Source organism: Oryctolagus cuniculus, chromosome 4 (genome assembly GCF_051225735.1).
Source record: "Oryctolagus cuniculus isolate XC-2025 breed Fujian yellow rabbit chromosome 4, ASM5122573v1, whole genome shotgun sequence".
Classification (NCBI taxonomy): Eukaryota; Metazoa; Chordata; class Mammalia; order Lagomorpha; family Leporidae; genus Oryctolagus; species Oryctolagus cuniculus.
In genome coordinates, this window is record NC_142870.1 from 141355962 (window position 1) to 141380184 (window position 24223).

Sequence of the window (24223 nt, forward strand, 5' to 3'; positions counted from 1 at the left end):
CCTTTGAATGAGAGTTATAAGTGGTTTACATACAACCATTACAGTACTAGAATATTCTGAATTTGACTATATGCTTACTTTTACCAATGACTGTTATACTCTCATGTGTTTTTATATTATTAGCAATCACCCTTTTTGTTTCAGCTTAGGGAATTCCCTTTAGCATTTCTTGTAATACAGATCTTGTGATGATAAACTTCTTTAGCTTGTATTTCTGGGACAGGATTTATATCTTTTTCATTTGGAAGAACTCTGCCAGATGAAATATTTAGTATCCTTTTAGTTTCTGCACTATAAATACATTATCCCACTCTCTCCTGGTTTGCAATGTTTCTGCTGAGAAGTCCATCAACAGTCTTCTTGATATCCCCTTGTCAAAAACAGTATTCTTTTCTCTTGTTGCTTGTTGCTCTTGTTGCTTGTTTCTTCCTGTATTGATTTTTGAGTTTAATGATAATACTTCTTGGTGGAATCTCCTATTGGTTGAATCTTACTAGAGGTATTCGATCTTCATATACCTGAATGTCCATGTATCTTCTCAAACGTGAGAAGTTGTCAGCCAATAATTTTTTTAAATAAGCACTCTATCCCCTTCTCCCTTGCCTCCATCTAATATCTCAAGAGTGCAAATGTTAGTTGTCTTAATGATGTGCCACAAATCCTGTATAGTTCTTTAATCATTTTCATTTTTTTCTCCTCTGGACAATTTCATATGCCTTCCTTTGGAGCTTATTTCTTCTGCTTGATTTAGTGTGCTGTTGAAGCTCTCTACTGCATTTTTTACTTCCATCATTCCATTCTTCAGTTAAAATATTTCTGCTTTGTTCTCTTATATATTCTTTTTGTTCAACTTACAGTTTTGTTCTTGCATTCTCTTCATTAAGTTGTTTATCCATATTGTTTTATAGCTTGCTGAATTTCTTTAGAAGAATTAGTTTGAATTCTTTGCCAGGAAGTTTGTGGATCTCCAATTCTTTGAGGTTTTGTTACTATTTCACTGTGTTCCTCTGTTGGTGTCATGTTTCCCTTTTCTTCATGACCCACCTGTAGTCTTGTGTAGTTGAGAGGTCTGAGCATTCCTGACTTTATGGACTGGTTTCATTAAGGGAAGATTTTCACCTTTGCCATGCCTAGTGGCACCATGCCTAGTACTTAGCATAAGGTGGCTCCAGGGGCATGGTATCTGGTTAGTCAGGAAGTAGGAGTTGGTAACAGTGGTAATAATGTGGTCCTTGGTGTGACAAGAGCTGTGGAAGGCCGGTGGTGACTGAGAGAGCTGTTGGTATTGTTAGTGTTGCCTCTGGATCCAGTGGTGAGGGACTGGTACAAGCAACAATAGAAACTTGGACTGGTAGTCTGTGTACGTGGCTGCACGCATGTGCACAGTGGTGATGACTGGGATAGGGCCAACTATAGGCATAGTGGGGTGCTGGGGTTATGCACAAGCATGACTATAGGAGCTAAGGCTATAATGCACATGCACAGTTATGGGGCCAGCCACAGGCATCTGTGTGGCCATGGGGGCCAGTGGCAGTAGTATGTCAGTTACATGTACATGTGCAGCTGTGCAGCTCAAGCTGCCAGTGTGCATGCCTGTGCTTGCAGGGGTCACACCACGGCAGCAGGATCAGATGATGGGGTGGTAAGGATGGCTGTGTTCATACATGCAGCTATGGGGGTTGGCTGGTGGAATGCGGGTGTGCAGCTGCAGTGGCCAGCTGTGAGCACATGAGTATGTGGGTGCTCATGATGAGAACGGTGGGCTCCATGCACAGCTGCAGGAACAAGAAGTGTCAGTGTTCTTGCACATGGCTTCAGGGCCAGCTGTGGGAATAGCCACAGCAGTGAGGGCCAATAAGGAAGCTGGGGCTGGCTGCTTACATGTATATAGCTGCAGAGAATGAGGCTGATGGCAAGTATGCACTTGGCTACACAAGTCAGCTGCAGGGACATGCAGTCATGAGGCCTAGTGATGAGGGCAAGGACCAGCTGCTTGCATGTTCCTGGGGCAAGGCACAGGTGTGCACATGGTGGTGCAGGCTGGCTCTGCAGTGGGGCCGAGGCCATTTGTGGGGATACACAGTGGCTGTGCTGGGTTGGGGCAGCTCTGAAGAGGGGGAAGGTGGTGACTCATGGATCTGGAAACTGTAAAAGCTGACAACTATGGCACCTGTAGTAATGAAAGCTGAGAGAAGTCTGCTGCAGCTGTACCTAATGGTTTACTCAGAGGCAAAGGCTGACGGAGTCCCCTGCAGAGAAGGCTGATGGGATCCGAGATGGGGAACACTGGATCCTCATTATTGAAAATCATGGGAGTGTGCTTGGTGGCCACAAGGGCTATTGAGGCTCTCTTAAGAGGAGGTTTCTGGGGCCCTGGGCACAACAGGCTGCTGGGAAGTATGGTGGTCCCCATCACATGACTGATAGATAGCCCCTGTCCTTCTGTTTTGTTCCCAGACAACTGCAGGTATCTCAGCTACACTGGGTGGGTGAAACTGGAGCAGATCACTAGGGAGTGCCCCCAACTGCTAAAAAGTTGGTGGGAGAGGAGGTCAAGGGCCTCCAGTTGGAGAAGTGGGGTCTCCAGTTCAAGATGGGTCAGCCTGACTCCACACCACGTCTTCTGTCCTCCATGCTACCCTGTATCCCTCCTCTCTCCTAAAAGCAAAGATTATGGCAGACCTAAGTACCTGAAGCCATAGGGTAGGGACTGCAGAAATCCAGGTCTCAGTGAGGGGGCCTCAAACTTGGTCCCAAATGTTCACTAATGAGTGTGCCCAGAACTTCTCCAAGGAGCTGGGAAGGTCACCAGCAGTAGAGATGGATTGGGGCCAACTGGGAAGCTCATTAGAATGGGAGCTGCTTCTGTGCCTGCCCCTAGGTCCTGCCTTCATTACTTGGAGAAGTGCTTTTGGAAGCTTCGCTGTCGGGGGCCCACACTCCCTGGGTGTGCCCACTCGCCTCTTCATCTCATACAGTAAACCAAAGTTGGAGGCAGCGGCCTGCCAAAGGCCCATTACTCACTTTTAATGAGACAGCCAGGGAAATAAATTGGCATATGTTAGGGAAATGGCTCATCAAGGTGAGTAATTATGTCCATGACTGGGGCAGTGTACCCTCTGATGAAAGAATTAGCATCTCGTCTCTCATTCCAGAACAAGTGCAGGAAGCCAAGTGAGCCTGACCACTGATCACGATACCTCCACTTGTCCAGTCCTGCTGTTCCCCACAAACCTGGCACTGCCCAAATTCCAAAGCTTGCATGGGAACAGCCTGGAAACTGACAGCAGGGGAACAGAAACTCAGAGTGGGGCATGTTGTCAGGGTGTGGTGGGGACAGGCCAGCCTTGCGCAGCACCCAAGCTACGGGAGAAGCTGTCGGGATCAGTTCTGATAGGCTTTACTAACGGAAATGACCTTGTTCATTTTCATTAGTAATTAAAGTCCAGTATTTCCTTTCATTTTTTTAAAAAAAGATTGATGTTTTTATTTAAAAGGCAAAATGACAGAGGGAGAGGCAAAGCAGGGAAGAGAGGTGAGAAAGAGAGATTGAGAGAAATACAGAGAGATTGATCTTCTATCTGCTAGTTCACTCCCCAAATAGCTGCAACAGCCGGGGTTGGCTCAGGATGAAGCCAGGACTCAGGAACTCCATCCAGGACTCCCACATGAGTGGCAAGGGCTCAAGTACTTGGGCCATCATCTGCTTCCTTCCCAGGTGCATTAGCACACAGCTGGATTGGAGGCAGAGCAGCCAGGGCTCAAACTGACGCTCTGATATTGGATGCCCGCATTGGGAGCAGGGCTTAGCCCATTGTTTCATGGCGGCAGTCCTTTCTTTACTTTCTTATGCACCGATCTCGTGCCCTGTCCAGTTCACAACTAGTGATGTCCAGGTATATACTTGCTGCTCAGGTGTCTTTTAACATTTTATAGGAAACTATTTCATTACTAGATTTTTTGTCTCATAAATATTAGTTCTGTTTGCCAGAGCTAGTTGAGATCTGGGATAAAGGTGAGTCCTCGGCTTCCATCCCTATGGAACCTGCTGCATTTCTCAGCATACAGAAGGCTGTATCACGGAGCAGGATTCTCCCCGGTCTCAACTTGAGGAAGCGCTGTTTCTCCTGCAGACTTGCAAACTGGTGACTGGGTGCACTGCCTTCTAGACATTGACTGCTGGGAGGCTTGGGGTCCATTTCATGCTTTCTGCACAAACTGTACCCTGACGCCGCTTGATTTCCCATGACAAGCTTCATGTAGGCAGGCCCGTATCTGTTGGGAGTTCTCTATTTCCATCCCAAGTGTTCAGCACCATGTCTGACATCCAGTAAGTAATTAGAGGGGACAAACTTCAGGTTTTGCAACTTTTGCCTTTTTGTGCAGCAGTTAAATCTTATTTGAAACAAAGCAGGGATAATAAATGCACACTCACACGAAGTGATATGTTTAGCAAATAATTATCATTTGTGGGAAACAATCAAATACGATTGTGTCATAAATTATATAAAATCATGATATTGTATAGATTACATGAACTATGATATAACCAAAGTACTGAAAATCACAGTCAAAAGGAGCTGAGTTAGTTGGGCCTCTGCCTAGGGGTTTATACTGCAGGGTAATGTCCCAGTGGCATCCTGGAGTTGTTCTCAGTTTGGTCTGAGAGTGAGGAGGGTGGCAGGGTTCTTTCATTCTTCATTCTTGCTGGGGTTGAAAGTCCCATGAGGGGCACTGGTGAGACCTTGTGAGCTTCCTGAATGGGTCTGTGGTTTGGAAGGTGTTTCAAAATCCACACCTTTTCATCTGGGGCAGATGGCAGGCTGTGGTGGTGGTGGTGGAGGTGGGTAGTGTACACCTTGGTGCATAGGAAAGGCACCCAGACACGGCTCAGAGACGGCAGCACTTGTATCTGGATGGCAGCTGGGAAATGTGGCCAACTGATGGACTGTTGTGGGTGTTCATGTGTGCTCTGTGGGTGCTCAGGTGTGGGGCCGTGGGAGCCCACAGACTATTCCCTGAGGAGGTTTCTGAGGTTTCCCAGTGCTGCCTGAGACCTGGCAGGGCTGCTAACCACATCAAGCCATTCCCTGGAGGGCAGGGCAGGGCAGGTCCATGCAGAGACCCTGCTGGGCCTTCAGGGTAGGGGGGCAGGATTTGCTCCCTGACACCACTGTGGGGTCACACTCACCATTTCTGTCGATGGCGAAAGGCACGTCTGTCGTGACGATTTCATAGTTGCAAATCTGGCTGTACTGAGGGGAGCAGTCCTCGTCGACAGCCTCCACCTGCAGGATGCTGTCATAGATCTTGCCCTCCGTCACGACAGCTTTATAGGCAGGCTCTTTGAAGGCAGGGGCAAATTCATTGACATCCTTCACCTGGATATGGACCACGGCCCTGGGACCGCACACAAGAAGGCAGAGACGTGGTAGGTAAAGACTCGCCCCAACCCCCACACCTCCCTAGGATATTGACTCATGTCCCAAGGCCAAGTGGGTGGTCAGAGCACCTGCTGCAAGAATGATGGTCACCCCTCCAACCAGGGTCCTCAATGGCACTCCCCTGAAGCTCCGGGATGAACCCACCCCTGGACTCCTCCCCAGTCCCATCTTTAGAGCCGCACATGGCCTGGCACACCCGCAGGACACAGTCCTCAGTGCGTCTGCACGAAGGGCTTCCCACAGGAAGTGACATCACCACTCAGCCCCTGAAGGTGTACAAGGAGTGTTTCTCATGAAGAAGAGTGGGGAGGGGGTTCCAGGTACAGGAAGCATCCTGTAAGTGCCTACGGGGCCTGGGGAACGGGGAGCAGCCAAGCAGGGCTGGGACCATCGGGCATGGATGGGTGTGGGCTGGGGCGGCGTGGACCGGGGTGGGAGGGGCGTCCAGGGAGCCGGGGGGCAGGCCACGCACTTGTGTGACTTCTTCCAGGCCGTCTCTCGGGGCCCAGCGCCGCAGTCGTAGGCCTGGATGATGAACGTGTACTCCTTCTGCAGTTCACAGTCAATGGGGCTCTTGGCTCGCAGCCGGCCCTCCCCAGATGTCTTGTTGAGTACCACGGCCTCAAAGGGCAGCTCCTGGCCGTGGATCTTGAATGCGCAGATCTCCCCTGCAGTAGGATGGGAGATAGAGAGTGGGAGTCATGAGAATAGCACACCACATTCTGCCTCGGCAGGGCCAGCCTGACAGATCCCAAGTCCCCCTGATGTTTCCTGCACACACACAGACCTGTCACACCTGGACAGGATGCCAGGCCACACGCCCGTCTCATGGGCGGTGAAACAGCCACATTTCATGCATGGACATATCACCACCACGGACATCCGGCAGAACAACAGGTGCGCGCCCTCGTGCCTGGGACTGTTGGTTCTCCCAGGTTCCCCAGCAGCCATCCCATTTGCCCACCCAGTCTGGGATTAAGAACGGTGACTGCAGTCAGAAGTCATAGGAGGGCAGAGGAAGGGAGTAAAAGGCCAAAGCTCATGACAGCCTTTCGTCCCATGATGCTATCTTCTCTGGGAGCGAGCTCCATGAACCAGTGACATCACCGAGGAGCTCATTGCAAACACAGAATCCGGGGTCCCACCCAGACCCCCAGACGCAGAAGCTGGAAGCCCCACTGATTTAGAAGTGGGAGCAACACTGCCCTTTCTCCCCACTCCTGCTGCTGTGACCAAATTCTCTCCCCCCTCCCTTAGGCATCAGAACCCACACTTCCCCTGGGGAGAAAGGCCACCACTCAGAGCTACAACGTCCTGTCTGGATTCGGTGGCTGAGTCTACATGAGTTCAGAGTCCCAGGGGAGCCTGAAAAGCTAACTTCTCAGAGCCGAGCGCGTTGAGACATGTATGCATTTCTTCCCCTCGGCTGGGCTACTACGTTAGTTCTAACTATTTCTCTGGCCTGGCCCCCGGGAATGGTCCATAGTCGAATTCGGGTCTCAGGGGAGAAATTCCCATTCTACATACAGGAAATAGGCCCTGAGCTCCCACTAACAATGTTTTCTAAGCTGTTAATCAATATCAATCTTACCTTTAGGTTTCTGGTTTTCCATTACATCTTCCCTCCTCAATTTCATTATAACATTCCGCTTTTACTACCTCCCCTCCTGGCCATTTCTCCAGTGTGGCTGTGGAACCACAGACCAGACACACAGGTTGTGGAGCAGGGTCTAACAGGCAGGCCGGTTCCCCTTAGCCGCTGCTTCTCCTCTCACTCAGCATTTCCGCCCTGCCCACTCCAACGAGGCTCAATCAGGATTCATCTGATCCTCACGCGTAATTTCCACTCTGAGTTAGCTGGGCTTGAACAGAGCAACCTCCAAATTGCCTGCCGTGTGATTCTATCCCAAGATCAATGCCAACATGAGAACATTGCCAACGAAAGTGCACAGAGCACTCTCTGGGGTGCACAACCACCACCAAGATCTGAAGAGTTGCATTAAACCCAAAATAGATGAGGCTAATTTTCTGTGGGAATCATCTGATCACAACTAAAGCGGTTCCCAAGACTAAGAAATTCTTAGTAAGGGAAAGGAGAGGACGGAGGGAAAAGAGGAAGAGGAGACACAGGGGGTGGGTTGGGGGGGCTAGATTCAGTGAGCTCAGCTGAGGCCACCTGCTCTAGGCCTGGGGTACCGGAAAGCACAAGGATGCTGCTCTGATCTGAATGACCTCCAAACGTAAACAGTTAAGCCCCAAAACCATATGGTGACAGTGCAAACTGGATCCACTGGGGGGAAGGGCCTTTGGGAGCTGACTGGGTCATTAGGGAGGAGCCCTATGATTAGGTCCTTGTGTTAAAGGAAGTAGGTAGAGGGGCTGGCACCGTGGTGCAGTAGGCTAATCCTCTGCCTGAGGCGCTGGCATCCCATGTGGACGCCGGTTCTAGTCCTGGCTGCTCCTCTTCCAATCCAGCTCTCTGCTATGGCCCAGGAAAGCAGTAGAAGATGGCCCAAGTGCTTGGGTCCTTGCCCCCACTGGGAGTCTGAGAAGAAGCTCCTGGCTCCTGGTTTTGGATTGGCGCAGCTCTGGCCGTTGCGCCCATTTGGGGAGTGAACCAACGGATGGAAGACCTTTCTCTCTGTCTCTTCCTCTCACTGTCTGTAATTCTACCTCTCAAATAAATAAATAAATCTTAAATTTTTTAAAAAAGGAGCTAGGTAGACATTCAGTAGCCTGTGTGCACGAGGCACCAAGAAAAGGGGAATTTTTTTTTTTAAAGAAAATGAGTTTCTGTGTGGTGGAATGAGAGGAAATGTAAAAGCCAGCCTGGCCAGCAATTACACCTCTGCTCCTGTTCAGTAACCCTGCTATTGGGTTCCAGCCCTCCCCCTGGGGGCAGCCTGGGGACTAGCCCCTGCCCTGCACTAAGGGGACTGTGAGGTCTGACAACACTGTGTTGAGAAGGTCCTGGGAAGATTGTTTTGGAGCTCCATGTCCAGAAAAACCCCTCACCCAGCAATTTCCCAGGAAGGGGGGGGGAGGAAGAGGAGGAGGGGGAGGAGAGGAGAAACAGAAGTCCCATTCAGGGCCCTCTGAGCCAGGATGGCCTCTCTGTCTCTGACTTGAGGTTCTCCATCATTTTATCTGGGCACTTGTGCTTTGATGTTAAGACACAATGGAGCATGTCACAGCCAGAGGAGACGGGCACAGAGCGTCTTGCTGTCCCATTCACACAGAGCGTGCAGCATGCCCCAGGAACACAGAATTTGGAGCCCCTGCAGTGTGGGCTCTCAGCGGGATGCAGGGCGAGAACGTGGTAAGCATGTTATGTCACCAGCGGAGGAAGTGGGGAGCTGATGGCCCCCAGGGGCTGTGCTTGCAGGTCAAGTTCAAGCTGTTTTGAGTGAAGAAAAGTCGGCAGCATGTTACCAGGAAGCATGACTGACAATGGAACCCTGCTGCCCCCTGTCCTCCTCATGTTGCACCCCTGTATCAGCCGACCACTCACAATGAAAATGATAGCAGAAGGGGGAAAGGGAGAATCAGAAAACCCGCAGATCCCACCTCAGCAAGCTGGAGGGTGGGGGAGGGGGCATGGCGGGTGCACATCAAAAAGCAAAATAAAAATCACTGATTTCATTTCGTGCCAGGATACACATGCACACGTGAGCCTCAAGACACACATTCTGCACATCCGTGCAAGGCTCCACTATTTGCATGTAAAATTGGCAGTGGATAAATGGTAACATTCAGGCGAACAATTCAGAAATTCAGCTTTACTTGGAAGGCATCAGATACCAAACTCAGAACAGCGGGAGGAGAGAGGTCCCAGGATGGGGTGCTGGCAAGACCCACATTCTCGGCGTCAGTGTCTGCATCTTGTGTGAGCCATGTCCTGAGGATCTGTTCTGACTAATACCCGGTGCAAGGGAGGATGACCAGGCCCGATGGCTTTTCCAGTCTTGCTTGCAGCCTGCTTTCCTGGGTGGGTGGGAGACTGCGCCGGTTTGCGCCTGGGACAACCCACAGAGGAACATGTGCGCCAGGCCTGCAGGGGGCCGAGCAGGAGTGAAGTCAACAGCCAGGCCGCCGGGCCCCTGGGGCTCATCTCGCCCTAGCTGTGGTCCAACGTGGCTGAACTCAGCTTTATTAAGGTCCTTCTTGGGAGCGGGGCCAAAGATAATCCTGCAGGCAGGGCCAGGGCAGGGTATAACAGCCCCAACCTCTGGGCCCCCTTATCTCAGGTGCCTTCTTACCTGCAAGACTGTGCTAACCTCCTAAGACACCAGAAGAAAATGGGGTACTTGTCTCCCAGCCCCACAGGGCACCCCAGCAGAATGTCTCTGAATCGGGTTAAAGAGATGCTTTCTCCTGACTACCCTTGGCTAACAGTCTGTGGATCTCTTTTTTTCAGACGAGGAAGCTGAGTCGTGGAGAGCATACAGTGTTTGTCCAAGGTCACCCTGTTGGCGTGGAGCAGATTCAGGGCTGGAACCTAGAACTTCGGTACCTGAAGCCAGCACCCTCTCTGTTCTCTCAGTCATGCTGCTTGGCCCAGGCGGGCCGTGATGTTCCAGGAACTGTGGTTCTCCAAGGCCATTCTCTCCTCCCGAGGTCCCTGCGACCCTGTCTAGGGGCTCCACAAAGTCGACACAAGCATCCTGTTTGTACCAGGATGCAGCTTGCTTTTAGCCCCGGGCTGATGTTGGCACCGAGGATACAAATGTGGCGGCGAGTGGCTGCATCGCGTCTCGCTGGCACCTGACTGGCTTGCTTGTACGTCACGCCCACAAGGAGCAAGGAGCCCGGGTCGCTTACGAGTGACGTCACGGCGCAGCCAGTCAGCACCAACTGCGTGAAATCTCAAGCCCTGACTTTGATGTGGTGCAGTGATGCCGCAGGACGACCACAGCAAGCACCTGGTTTGTCTCCGGGAACCGTGTTTGCGTGTTTTACCTGAGCTGTGAGAGGAACCCGGAACCTTTTCTGTGGGATGCCATTTTTAAACTTGACAGAATGACTGACAAACTGATCATTCAGACTTGAGAGAATGATTTACAAAATGTTTCTTCAAACTTGAGGGAGTGGCAGCTATTTTGTGAAGTAAGCCTCTCACTCTAAAGCAAAGCATTGATAGTATTTGCTGCCAAAGATACAAAATTTGAGTTTTCAATTTCAGAAAACCATCAGCCACTGAGAGTTGTACCATTTATTAAGACGTTAGTACTTTTCTGATGAGAAGGGTAGCAATGCTCACTAGTGTGAGGTTTCGATATTGCCTAGTGAAATACGTCCACTTTGGAAAGATCTACTTGACAGTGAACCAGTGAGCTTACAGATGAGCAATGCCTGCTGTGGCACAGTCACACTGAGCATAACTCACAGCGCACGATGGACCAGCGAGGTTTAAAGAGACAACACACAACGGTCTGAGTGCCGTGTTCCCCCAAATTCAGATGTTGAAAACACCCAAAGTGATGGCTTGGAGAGGTGATGAGGTCCAGTGATGGGATTATGTTATGAAAGAGGTTCCAGAGGGCCGGTTTTGGGCATAGCAGAGACACCTGCATCCCATAGTAGAGGAAGTGCCTGGGGCGGAGTCCTGCCTCTGCTTCTGATCCAGCGTCCTGCCAATGCACCTGCACCTGGGACGCAGCAGAGGCTGCCTTTCAGTTACTAGGATCTCTGCCACCCCCGTGGGAAACCTGGATTCACTTCCTGGATCCTTCCTAGATTCTGGCTTTGGCTTTGCCCAGCCCTGGCTGTTGCAGGCATTTTGGAGAGTGAACCAGCAAATGAAAAATCTCTCTGTCTCTCTAATAAATAAAATGTAAAAAATAAAAGAAGCTCCAGAGGGTTCCTTAGCCTCTTCTACCACCTGAGCAGCTTCAGCCACACTCTGTCTTCCCTTGTGCCCACAGGGCAGAGGTCAACAAGGACCTCACCACCTGAGGGCTGACGGTGGCGGGACAGGTTCTGTGAAAGTGTCCTGCACACCACTATGTAGACTCATCTGTCGTCACTTTCAGTCCAAGAAACTGAGAGAGCACAGATACAAACCACATCAACAGGTAATCAATCCCAGGATGTCAAATCTGGGATGAGTTTAGGAAAAAAAATACAAATATGAATATAGATTGGTTTTTATTCATTTATATAAGGGGAACAGATTTCACATATTTCATGTGTACAGTTATAAGAACATAATGATACTTTACACCCACCCTCCCCTCATCTTTCTTATTTTACTTTTAATTTTTGCAATGACATACTTTCAACTTACTTCATTATCACAAGCTTATTCCTCCACTAAATAAAGAATTCAACAAGTAGTAAGCAGAAAGAACACCGTTCCTCAGGAGTGTAGACAAGGGCTATAAATAATAATCAAATCTCAAAATATCAATTTCACTTTTTTTAATGTTACTTTTTTTTTGTACTCTATATATACGTTACCACAAATCAGAGAAAACATAATATACTTATCTTTTGGGGACTGGTTTATTACACTAAGCATAATGGCCTGCAACTGCATCCATTTTGTCGCAAAAAGCAGGATTTCATTCTTTTTATGGCTGAGTAGTATGTATATATCCCAACTTCTTTTTTTTAAAGATTCATTTATTTATTTGAAAGTCAGAGTTACACAGAGGGAGAAGGAGAGGCAGAGAGAGAGAGAGAGAGAGAGAGCGCAAGCGAGCGAGCGAGCTTGGCCAGTCTAAAGCCAGGAGCCAGGAGCTTCTTCTAGGTCTCCCATGTGGGTGCAGAGACCCAAAAACTTGGGCCATCTTCTACTGCTTTCCCCGTCCATAGCAGAGAGCTGGATTGGAAGTGGAGCAGCTGGGACTAGAACCGGTGCCCACATGGGATGCCGGCACTGCAGGCGGCAGCTTTACCCACTATACTACAGCGCTGGCCACCCAATTCCTTTATCTAGTCATCAACTGATGGACATCCGGGTTAATTCACATCCTAGCTTTGGTGAATTGAGCTACTATATATACAATACATGTATAACTTGACAGTTGGCTTTAAACCTTCCCAGTTCTGAAAACTTAAAGTCTCCAAAAGCAGAAAGCTGAAGGGGAAAGGTTCGCTGGATGTGGAATGTGCGCTCCCACATGTGAGCACTGAGGACATGCTCAGACAGCCTGGCCCTGACTGCTGGCTCTGCTCTCCCCAAGTTCCTGCTCAGCACGGCTGGATGTGCTAACCAGGTGCCACTGCAGAGTACCAGGAGACAGCAGTGACACCCGCAACGTGGAGCAGCTTTGGGAAGCGCAAAGGTCTATTTACTTCTTGTTACAGTCGTATTCATGCTGCCTTCTGGCTGCAGACAGCTAGAAGCACGTTGGCAACTTACCTTGGTTCCCATTAGAAACCAAGGCACGAGGGAGGTGTCACTATTTACAGCTTTCTAAAGTCTGCTTAGAATTGAGAAAATAAAACAGACGCTTTTATTCAAGAAGTCATTTTCCTAAAGCTTTGTGATGAGATAAAGCCCCATCTTTTGGAAGATTAACAAAACAGTTATTATGTTCCTGAAACACGAAGGAAGACAAGGCAGTTCTCTCCCTTTGGCAGCATTTGTTGAACGAATAAATGATGTAACAACTGCTTTTTTTAAAAAAAAGGTTTATTTGAAATACTGTTATAGAGAGAGGTAGAGAAAGACAGAGAGGGGTCTTCCATCCGCTGGTTCACTCTCCAAACAGCTGGAGTTGTGTCAATCTGAAGCCAGGAGCCAGGAGCTTCCTCTAGGCCTCCTACATGGGTGCAGGGTCCAAGGACTTGGGCCACCTTCTACTGCTTTCCCTGGCCATAGCAGAGAGCTGGATTGGAAGTGGAGCAGCTTGAACTCATATAGGATGCCAGCCCTGCAGGCGGTGGCTTTACCAGCTATGGCACAGTGCCGGCCCCTGTAAGAATCTCTATATGTACTGAGAGATATGGAGAGCTTGGCAGAATTAGATCAAGCAGAGCTTACAGAGACGCTCACTGGTCACTGGGTCTGCGCCTTGTCCACTGGTCCTGCCCTGAAGGACTGAACTGTATTCATTCACTCAGCAACACTTCCTGGGGCGTCAATGCAATATCAATGGTACAGTAAGAAGAAAACGCAGGATGCTGATTTCCAGAAATCAATGCAGCTCACATACGGAGTGTTTCCCAGGGACCAGGCATGCAAAGCCACCATGAAGAGAACCTGCATCCCAGCTGCGCTGACCTGTCCAGGTGGCGACTGCACACGGAGCTGACTCAGTTCTGTCTTTGCAGTCAAGAGAAGAAGGCAGAGGAATAAAGAATCACGTGCGGTGCAGTTCTGCAAAGGCCGAAGCAGGTGTCTTGTTCGGGTGCTGTGGGCGCACAGTGATGACGGAGCACTCTCCCTTCCTCAATACTTTGAGAATCAACCTCTGGCTGTCCTGTGCCCCCACAGAGGATGCTGTGGCTGCAAGGAGGAAGGCACTTCAGCCAAACAATGTGGCTGAGATGAGCCCCATCCACTGATACTGCCCACCTCTCTCTTTACAATGGCGTCCGGGGCTTCTGTTCCAAGACATTGCAAGCAGCAGTACGCAGCACCTACTATGCCAGGTAAACCCGGATTCACGCCCATCAAAGTGCCTATTCCTACCTCCTTTTACCCACCTGTACAGTAGGAATAAAACCATCCTCCTCCTATGGTAACCACATTATGATCAAAATAGAGCTTTTTTTTTTTAACTAAACATTTCAATGGCAGGAGCTGGATTGAGTGACCTGTGTAAAGCCCTCTCATTTAATTCTGACAACAGTTTTCTGATGAAGCGAGCAGAAAGCTAGAGCAGATCAGGGCAGATCAGAGCAGACAGGTACCCCTGATCCCACCATTGTGTCCTTACCTGTGGTATCCAATCCCAGCCCTGAGGTCATCCACAATTCTAGCCAGGTATTGTCAGATTACAGGGGATGAGAGGCAGTGAACCACAGCTAATAGGACGCTGATCAAGATTGTAATGGCTAAAATTATAATATTTGCGACAAGCATGAGTCTAACCCTAAGTTACCATCCTGGACCTGGGCAGTGGCGGCCCCAGCCCGGCTGCGCTGAGGCCAGCTGGGTACCCTCAATCCAGGCTGCCGCAACGGTGGAGGCTGCTTGTGCCAGATGGGAGGCGCCAACCCCTGGCACAGGTGGCAGGAATGGTGGTGATTATGTTGAGTGACTTTTTAATTTTTATTTTAGTTTTAAATATGTTGTGGGCTAGGTTGGCCTCAAACTCCTATTCCAGGTTCTTGCCTTTTACTTAAGAGAAGAATTCTAAGTGCAGGCTGAAACGTGACATGCAGCGTGATCAGGTTTATTCAGAAAGTGAGAAGAATCCACAGAACATGAGGGCTTCACTAAGGGAGAGTGGGCCAGGAGGGGTAGACAGGGACCTCCATACCAGTCTTCCCCGGGGTCAATGAGAGGAGAGAGATCAGCCACAAGGGCCCCCTCCCCTTCCCCTCCCCAGGCTTCTTATTCACTTCCAGAAGGGGATTGTTACACAGCTGATTGGCAGGTGGGCCTGCATGGGGGCAGGCGAGGTGTGGTCTCCCGCTCATGAACTAGACATCCTCTTGACTTTTCCCACATCAGACCCAATGACAAGGTGGCAGCAGACATCTTTCCCACAGTCAGGCAGGAATGGAGACCCATGCAGGAAGGATAGAGAACCTGATTAAGATACAAAGGCACCTTGTTTGCCAGGGTTCTTGGGTGCCAGGGAAGCCACACTCACTACAGGGTCATTACTTGGATCTATTTCTGTCAATTTCCCTTTGTCCTTTAGAAAAACCATGGATGTTGAAGCCTCTTGGATGGTGTCGAGTCCCTTGCAGATACAATGGCTCTGTGTTGCTATCCCATTATCTCCATCAACAAGACTTATACACCATCCACCTCATGCATGGAGGGATCTAGGAAGGAGCAGAGGTTCCCACAACCCCAAGCCTCTGTCCTTGCCCTCGAGGGGCCAACAACTGATCAGTCACAATGAGTTCTCAAGATACGGGAGCTTAACAGGACAGCCCTCGCACTTAGCCAGAGGAAGTCTCAGTATTCCATCGCTTCTTGGCCTTTTGGCTAAGTCCAAGTGTGGAGGTCTTAGTGTCCAGGGAAACTGATGCAGAGAATGCTAACAGGTGAATTCCTTGGATTCTCTGCCTACCTTTTCTCTTAAGTGTCCAGACAGGGGTCTGACATAGGCCCTCATGCCTGAACCAGTCAGAAGTCACCTAAAGGCGTTGCTTGTCCCTAGCTAATTCTAATTTGTTATTCACATTTTCCTTCTACTTCCTGCTGAATTTTTCTCATCTAGAATGTCTAGGAAGCCAGATGGGCCTGGGGTAGTTTTTCCTGCAAAGGCTGATCTGCACCCCACGATGTGGAGCCCACTAGCTACAACACGGCGCTTGAATCCTTGAAATATGGCTAGCATGGCCCAGGAAATAGATTTCACATTTTCATTAGATTTTAGTATTTTAAATCTAAACTCAAGAACAGATATTCCATTCAGTTACTAGAAAACTTTCAACTATGTGTAGACATGTAAATCAAATTTTTCAACTGTGAATTTTGTGAAATCTTCAGATCAAGTATTTCTAAAAAAATTAGAATACAAACGGAGATGTCTCATAAGTGTCAAAGGTGCACTGGATTTGAAAGACTTTTAAATGAAAAACAAAAAATCTCTCATTATTTTTATTCAGCAATATTGAAATGGTCATATTAAATATGCAGGATAAAGCAAAATATATTATTAGAGTCAATTCTACATCTTTTCTTTTACTTCTATAATGTGGCTACTAGAAAATATATCATTAGTGGCACACAGGGTTAAGCTGCCATCTGTGATGCTGGCATCCCATATGAGCAGCTGTTGGAGTCCTGGCTGCTCCACTTCCCATCCTGCTCCCTTCTGATGCACTTGGGAAAGCAGCAAAAGATGGTCCAAGTGCTTGAGCCCCTGCACCCAAGTGAGAGTCTGTGATGGGGTTCCAGGCTCCTGGCTTATGCCTGGCCCAGCCCTGTCTGTTGTGTCTATTTGGGGAGTGGATCACTGGATGGAAGATCAATCAACCTCTCTGTCTCTCTGTTTCTCTCTCTCTCCCTCTTTTCAAATAAATAAATCTTTAAAGAAAAAAAGAACACACACAGTTGACTTACATTTCCCCATAGAGACAAAGGAGTGGCAGATTCTACAATAACGAAGGCTTCTTGCGCCTTTTGCTGATTTTGACTTTCTGGATGCTGCCCTAATATTTAGGATAATGCTCTCTTTTAAAATAAAAGCTCAGTTGACCTTCTTCGGGTGGTTCTGTGACATTTAGCTCCAGTTAATAATGATGATTTGGACAGTACTGATATAGGATACAAAATGATTTTAAAATTTTAATAACATTCAAGAACAACATCTTGGCCACTTATAAAAATCCAATGTATGTACATACTGGAAAACGGCTGTTACTGATTGATTACCATGGCATCAGAAAAGCCTTTAGCAAGTGGGGTCTCGTTTATAATTCACTTAGTCACCAGGATTGAAGGTGTACAATTCTTTAGAGAAAATTTTTTAATATTTTAAAACAAAATTAACGGTATTATATTAAAGTTATTTTAACAATTTTATAAAATACTAATTATATAGTACACAAGTTATATGTCAGTATTTGGATTGCACTGTTTCTATCCAGAATGTTCCAAAATCATGCAAAATGTCACACACTGCACAAGTTTAAATAAAAACAAACAAACAAAACACCTGAGGGCTCTGGGGAGTGAGCAAAATCGGGCAGATGTGGAGATGGGTCGAGACAGGAAACAGCTACGTTGTGCATGAGTTTTTTGATTTGATCTTTGCTCAGAAGCAGTGCAGTCCCACGCAGCTACATGGGAACAGAACGGCACAGACTCTGTTGGAGACTGTTGTCCTCAGGGCCCAGCCAGCAGCACTGCTGGAGAGTGAGCCAAGAGTCCACTGAGGAGACAGCCAGGGAGGAGAAGCCCAAACAAATGCTGTGTTTAAATTCAAACTCCACCCAAGCCTCTGGCTGGCTCTGGGGCAGACTGAGAGTCCCCCGATCTGAGTGAGGTCTCAGCTGCAGCCCATGGCTGTCTACAGTTGAAGTTCAACAAAGCTAGTAGCCTGATAAAGCAAGGCAGCAACTGCTTTAGCAGAAATGTGACAGCCTAGAGTCTTTGCAGCATAAAATTCAGAATGTCCAGGGTACAGTTGATTCTTAGTTGACATAAGAAGAACCAGGAAAAATGGACCTTTCCCTAACCAATCCTAAGACTCCAGACATCTGCATTCTAGAAGGAACACATTCTGAAAGTTCTTATTAGTATGCTCAAAAAAAAAAAAAAAAAAACAAAAACAAAAACAAAAAAAAAAAAACCACAAAGTGGAAAAGGACTAAGTGGAGGGAGACAAAGACATTTCACAGTCATAACAGGGGGCTTTCACACCACTCTTCCAGTAATTAATAGAATAAAACAAAAAACAGTCCACACAGTCATAATATAGACAAGACTCTCAATCACTCTCTCCTACCTGACAGGTGCAGAAAATGCTGCATTCACTTGCAACCCAGCCTAGTCTCACATGTCACATTCATCAACACCATGCACTGGCCATAAACTCAGTCCCACATAGTGCAGAACGCAGCCTTTGGCCAAAAGGAAAATAAATCAGAAATCAACAGCGTTTAGCGGTAAGGTATCTAGAGAAACACCAGGTATTTGGAAATTAAACAACACACATCTAATTATGTGGATTAAAGAAAAAAATGGAGAGGGAAATCAGAACATAATTGGAACTGAAGAGCATACAAATACCACATAGAAAAATGCATGGGATACAGATAAATTGTGCCTAGAGAGAAATACATAGCTTTAAAAGCATAAGTGTATGCTATGAAAGGAAAGCAAAGTAAACCCAAAGAAAGCAGATGAAAAAAAACCCATTATATTTAAATCACATAGTGAGGAAATTGAATACATTATTTAAAAAAAAATACACCTTCCCACAAAGAAAAGTCAAGGCCCAGCTGGTTTCACTGGTAGATACGATCATACATTCAAAGGAGGAATCACATCAATCATATGTAATTTGTTTTTAGAAAGTAGAGGGAGGAACACTTAAGAACCCTTTTGAACCCCTTTTAAGAGGCTAGTATTACTTTGATACCAAAACTTAACAGAAACGTTACAAGAAAATTAAAGACCTCTACCCGTTGTGAATGCAGACACAAAAACATCTTTAACAACAAATACCAGCGGATATAGTCCAATTCTATAAAAGGGATCATGACTGAGTAGGGTTTACCCTAGGGATGCAATATTCCATCAATGTAATTTATTACATTAACCTAGGACAAAGGACAAAAACCATCCGTGCGATCGTTTCCACAGGTGCAAAGCACTGGGACAGCAAATCTTTCCTTGCTGAGATCTGGACCAGGCAAGAAGCCTGCCCTGGGAAGTTCTTTTTATTTATTTATTTGAGAGGTAGAGTTACAGACAGTAAGAGAGAGGCAGAGAGAAAGGTCTTCCTTCCGTTGGTTCACTCCCCACATGGCTTCGTGGCCAGCGCTGCGTTGATCTGAAGCCAGGAGCCAGGTGCTTCTTCCTGGTCTCCCATGCGGGTACAGGGTCCCACGCACTCGGGCCATCCTCCACTGCCCTCCCAGGACACAGCAGAGAGCTGGACTGGAAGAGGAGCAACTGGGACTAGAACCCCGGTGCCCCTATGGCATGCTAGAGCCCCAGGCGGAGGATTAACCAAGTGAGCCACAGCGCTGGCCCCTGGGAAGTTCTTGAGTCCTTACTAGGAGCCAGGACCTGAGCCACTGGCTTTAGAGAACCCTTTCTGCACGTTTTCTCCCCTGATGCGGATAAGAAGACAGAAACACAGAGGGGTGAAACCGCTTTCCCAATGTCACAAAGCCATCACAGGCTCAAGCGTGAAATCAAGTCTCTTCGTAATCGCAGCCATATTCTGAGTGGCATAAGGACAATCCTTACTATAGAGACCACAAGTAGATTCCAAGCCTCGGGGCCTTTCTTCACACTTTCCCCTTCCACAGGCCCAGAGGCAAAAATCACCCAGCAGGGGCGGAGCAGACGCAGGCTCAGGAGGGCCAGGTTTCCAGGGGCCACGAGAGAGCGAGCTGCCGCCTGATTTACAGCTCTCCATCACAGGCGCAGCGCTGTCCATCAACGGGAATAAATGACAACAGGATCTGGCTCCTAAAAGGGAGTCTAATTTGCTCGTTTCCTTTATTTAGAGGCAGTTAATTAAAACCCCAGCAGATATTTATTTTGCTCCCTTCACATCAGCAGTGATTTCTTGCCGCCGTGCTTTTCAGCACTACAGTTTTATGACTCGACACGGCCTATAGTGGATTTCTTATGGTTGTGCTTCCCATTACTTTAATTTCAAGCAAGACATTAAACGACTGTAAGATTCCAGCCACCGCTGGCGAAGCGTGAGCCGCAGGCTCGGCGCTCATCTTTACGAAAGGGCAGACACAGCGGGGAGAAGACCCTGCTCCCGTCAGGAGCGGGGCTGTGGGCGTTGGGCACTTGGGCTGGTAAAAGGCAGGTCTCTTCCTGACTGGAAACAGGACACCTGAGCCCTAGCTCCATTCTTCCAGCCGTGTCACCACCTCCTAATGAGGCAGAAGGAAGTGCCCTGCCGGAGAGTGGCCCATGTCAGCTGTGACATGCCCAAGAAAGCTGTACGTGCCTTTAAGAAACATACATGGGGCCGGCACTGTGGCTTAGCGGGTAAAACAGCCACGTGCAGTGCCAGCAGCCCATGTGGCGCCAGTTCCAGTCCTGGCTGCTCTACTTCTAATCCAGCTCTCTACTATGGCCTGGGAAAGCAGTAGAGGATGGCCCAAGTCCTTGGGTCCCTGAACCTGCATGGGAAACATGGAGGAAGCTCTTGGCTCCTGGCTTCAGATCCATGAAGCTCCGGCCATTGCAGCCATCTGGGGAATGAACCAGCAGATGTAAGACCTTTCTCTCTCTCTCTCTCTCTCTCTCTCTGCCTCTCTGTAACTCTCCCTTTCATATAAATAAATAAATCCTAAGAAAAAGAGACATGCATGTTTTGCAATTCACTCCATAAAGTACCTAAATATCTTGTAGTAGGAAATGAATGTTATTGTACCCCTGCACATTTTGAGTAGATTGAACGATCTTGGGAAATGTGGCATGATTGTCTGGTAACTCGACACGCGTTTCATGAGGGCCGCTTCAGGCCCAGAGAAGCCCTGCTTGGAAATTGCTCATTCAAGGCTAGAATATCAGGGACCCACCTGGCAATGAATGAGCCAAGATTTCTACCCTGGGAATTAAGGACGAACAAAAACCATTATAATAAGCCAGCGTTTGCAGTTTCTCTACACATGGGAACCCACGGAGGCGGGAAGGCTTGCAAGCTTCCCGCTGGAGAGATGAATAAGCAGCTGTCGGAGCCGTGCGCAGCCCTTGCTGCCAAGAATGTACGTGAGCCACCCTACTACCCTCGGTCAACTCGCAGAGAAGCCTCCCTCACACATGCTAGGAGGACGCCCAGACCAGCTTCACGAGCCGGGTGACGCACGATGTCCGGCAAGCACCCTGCTCCGGCTTCCCAAGCTGCTGGCCACCCTTCCCTGGGGCTCCCCGGTACCACCTGCTCCCTGCCTTGTCAGCTGTGTCCGCACACCTTTTTTCTCCTTAGAGTTCCCCGAGGCAGGAGTCTGTTCTTACTCATCTCCCGGATGTTCCTGCCTGGGAAAGGCCTGACTTCTCACGGGTGCTCACAGAAGGTTGGCTGGATGTTAGAGAGACTGTTGATAAAGCGAAGTCACGATAAAGTCGATGTCACGAAGCTCGGCATCGTGATCAAGGCCAGAGAACATGGAATCCAAAGGAGTTGCCTTCAAGTACCAGCTCCTAACATAACTATAGGACCCTGGCCAAGGGGAGTAAACTTCTCCAGCCTCCATATTCTCATCCCCCAAATGGGGATAATAACAGATCCTACCATCCTGAGCTGCTGTGTCGTTCACAGCAACACAGCAGAGTGCATAAGGCACTTACCTAATGCACACATGAACACGGAGCACGACTGCTAACATAAGAGGCAGCACATGCATGCTGAGGCTGAAATGCATGTCCTTCTGGTTTCAAACTCACAGGAGACAGAGAGCCACAGAGCAGGTCCAAGAGCCACACAGGGCCCTCCCTAGGAGCCTGCCTCCCCGCTTCGCCCTGCCGGGTGTTCAGCTTGACCTCTTGGAGCCAGCCTCGTTTCACAGCCTGTCTGGCTCCTGACGCAGGCCCCGGCTTGCTCCTGAGCTATGAGCTATCTCTGCTGGGCCCCATTCCGGGGACCAGGACGACTCTCATGTGTGACAGCATTCCTAGCTTGGAGGGCTGCTTCCACAGCTGGACACACCACTCAGTCCTTCCCAGCTGCTGGGCCCACTGCCTGTCATCCTGCTCTTGGCTTGTATTCACCCATTGGACAGATGAGTCAGTTGAGGCACAGAGCAACTGAATCATTTAAGTCACACCGGCATTTGGCAGCTTGTTTTTGGCTCTGGTGCTCCTGTTCTATACCCAGCTGTCTCTTTGTACAGCAAGCCCCTGAAATCGATGAACAAGTGTAGGTACACAGGCCCTCATATTTCCACTTCCTGACAAGTCTCGCTTGTACTGAAGTCCCCAATGTTCAGGCGGGGAACCCCAAAGAGGCAGAGCCATATTTTAAATGCTTAATTCAAATTAAAGCAAGTGTCAGGAAAATCCATATCTGAGCTGTGGAAGAGAGAAATGGCAGCCCGATCAATACTACGGAAGCATATGGACGCCTTTACTGCTCTGTCAATTCATGGAGCTCAGACATCAGCGTCTCAGAGGACACTTTCAGACTTTAGAACTAAAGTTCACAGGCCCATTACCTGTCGGCCGGGACTCGGCTCTCACTCCAGGGCTGGGGAGTGGGAGATGGGGGTGAAGGTAGGGGCTTGTTGGGGGAGTGATTTTTTTAAGATTTATTTATTTGAGAGATAGAGTTACAGATAGTGAGAGGGAGAGACAGAGAAAGGTCTTCCATCTGCTGGTTCACTCCCCAAATGGCCGCAGCAGCCGGAGCTGTGCCTATCCGAAGCCAGGAGCCAGGAGCTTCCTTCAGTCTCCCACATGGGTGCAGGGGCCCAAGGACTTGAGCCATCCTCTACTGCTTTCCCAGGCCATAGCAGAGAGCTGGATTGGAAGAAGAGCAGCTGGGACTCGAACCGGTGCCCATATGAGATGCCGGCGTTGCAGGCGGAGGATTAACCTACTGTGCCACACCGCCGGCCCTGGGGTGCTTCTTTACCCCAGGACAGGTGACCCCCAGGAGCGCCTCTCATCGAGGGCAGGACCTCTCTGCAGATGACAAGTGCCTCCAATGTGGATGGCTGATTCCTCAATTCCTTGTCATCGATATTGCCAGCCAAGCCCCCCACAGAAGGCACGCAGATTAAAACATTAAATCAAGCTAAGAAGAGAAATTTGAAAATCAATTTTAGGTTCCTACAGAAAAGGCCACGGATGATAATTAAGACTCGTAACTCCCAGCTTCAGCTGCTTCAGTTTCTAATTCTGGAGCAAAAGAAAACACTTATCTTCCAAAACACTGGCTGGGACAGGAGCTGAGCCTGCTGGCCAGGTAGAGAGCCAGGAAGGTCAAGGCGTTCTCAGTGCAGGGACACAGCCCCCAGCAAGCCAGCCCGATGGGAGACCGACTTGAAACAACTCTCTTTCCTTTTCATGTACCTTTTATTTTTGGCTGGCCAAAGAAAGCCAATGCAAATGTAAAAACTTGGTTGCTTCCAAGTTTACAGTGCGTAGCTTGAAAGAGCTGCAGATTACCAAGGCCCTGGGTGTGAGGAGCTAATGCTTTCTAAATGTAACCTCTTTCTTAGAGACACAAACTCTGCTTTTACATTTTCCTTCACAGACACATGGGCATTTGTATTGTTGGTGCCTGCTGCAGCTCTAAGTTGCCTATTGTGATTCCCAGGGACCAGCAATACTAACAGGGCGCTTCATTTCTCCCCTGGACCAGTGCAAGATAAATCACAGCCTCGTGATCCATCTCATTATACAGCAAATACCCTTATGCTCTTTCTCCATGCAAAATATATGTGGATGCTGTTCACTCTTAAAGCTGCCTAGAAGTGGGAAGAGAGATGGAATTTCTCCTTCTCTCTACATAGAAGCTACTTGTAGAAGGTTCAGGAGAATTGAATTCCCTCATCCCCAGCAGCAAAGGTCACGTGATAAGACTATCCCCAGTGAAATCCAAAATCTTGTGTATCCTACAAAAATTATATCGACCATGTCATTTTTTTTTTGCAGTTCCTCAGAACTGCCTACATTTTTATTGATTGGGAAGTCTGCATTTGCACATCTCTGCACAAATGTATCAGCAGGTGTCCATCCTACTCCTAGTTGGCAAATTCTGCCCAGAACCTCCTCGAGAAACTTCTAATTCAATCATTTATATCTTGTGCTGTTTGTTCTTCGCTCAGCCAATCGCCCTCATGCATGGGATATTAGGCATCACTAGAAAGCACCTGTTATATTCAAGGCACTGCAGGAAGAGGCAGAAGAACATAATTTCACCCCTGTCCATCCAGCTGGTATCTCCTTAGGAGATGGCTGGGAAGCTCATAGAATTCTGCAGCTGCTGACTGCATTTCTT

At 48.5% G+C, this 24223-nt stretch overlaps 1 protein-coding gene across 1 annotated transcript in view; it reads right to left on the bottom strand.

Annotated features, from left to right (window-relative positions):
* The window catches only part of CLSTN2 (calsyntenin 2), a 578785-nt gene that overhangs the window by 124187 nt on the left and 430375 nt on the right, over positions 1-24223 (bottom strand). Inside the window, exons 3-4 of the mRNA XM_002716578.6 lie at positions 5917-6112; positions 5192-5400 (exon numbers count right to left, since the gene is read on the bottom strand). Of these exons, the coding sequence (XP_002716624.4) occupies positions 5192-5400; positions 5917-6112 (405 nt within the window). The remainder of the gene's footprint in view (positions 1-5191; positions 5401-5916; positions 6113-24223) is intronic.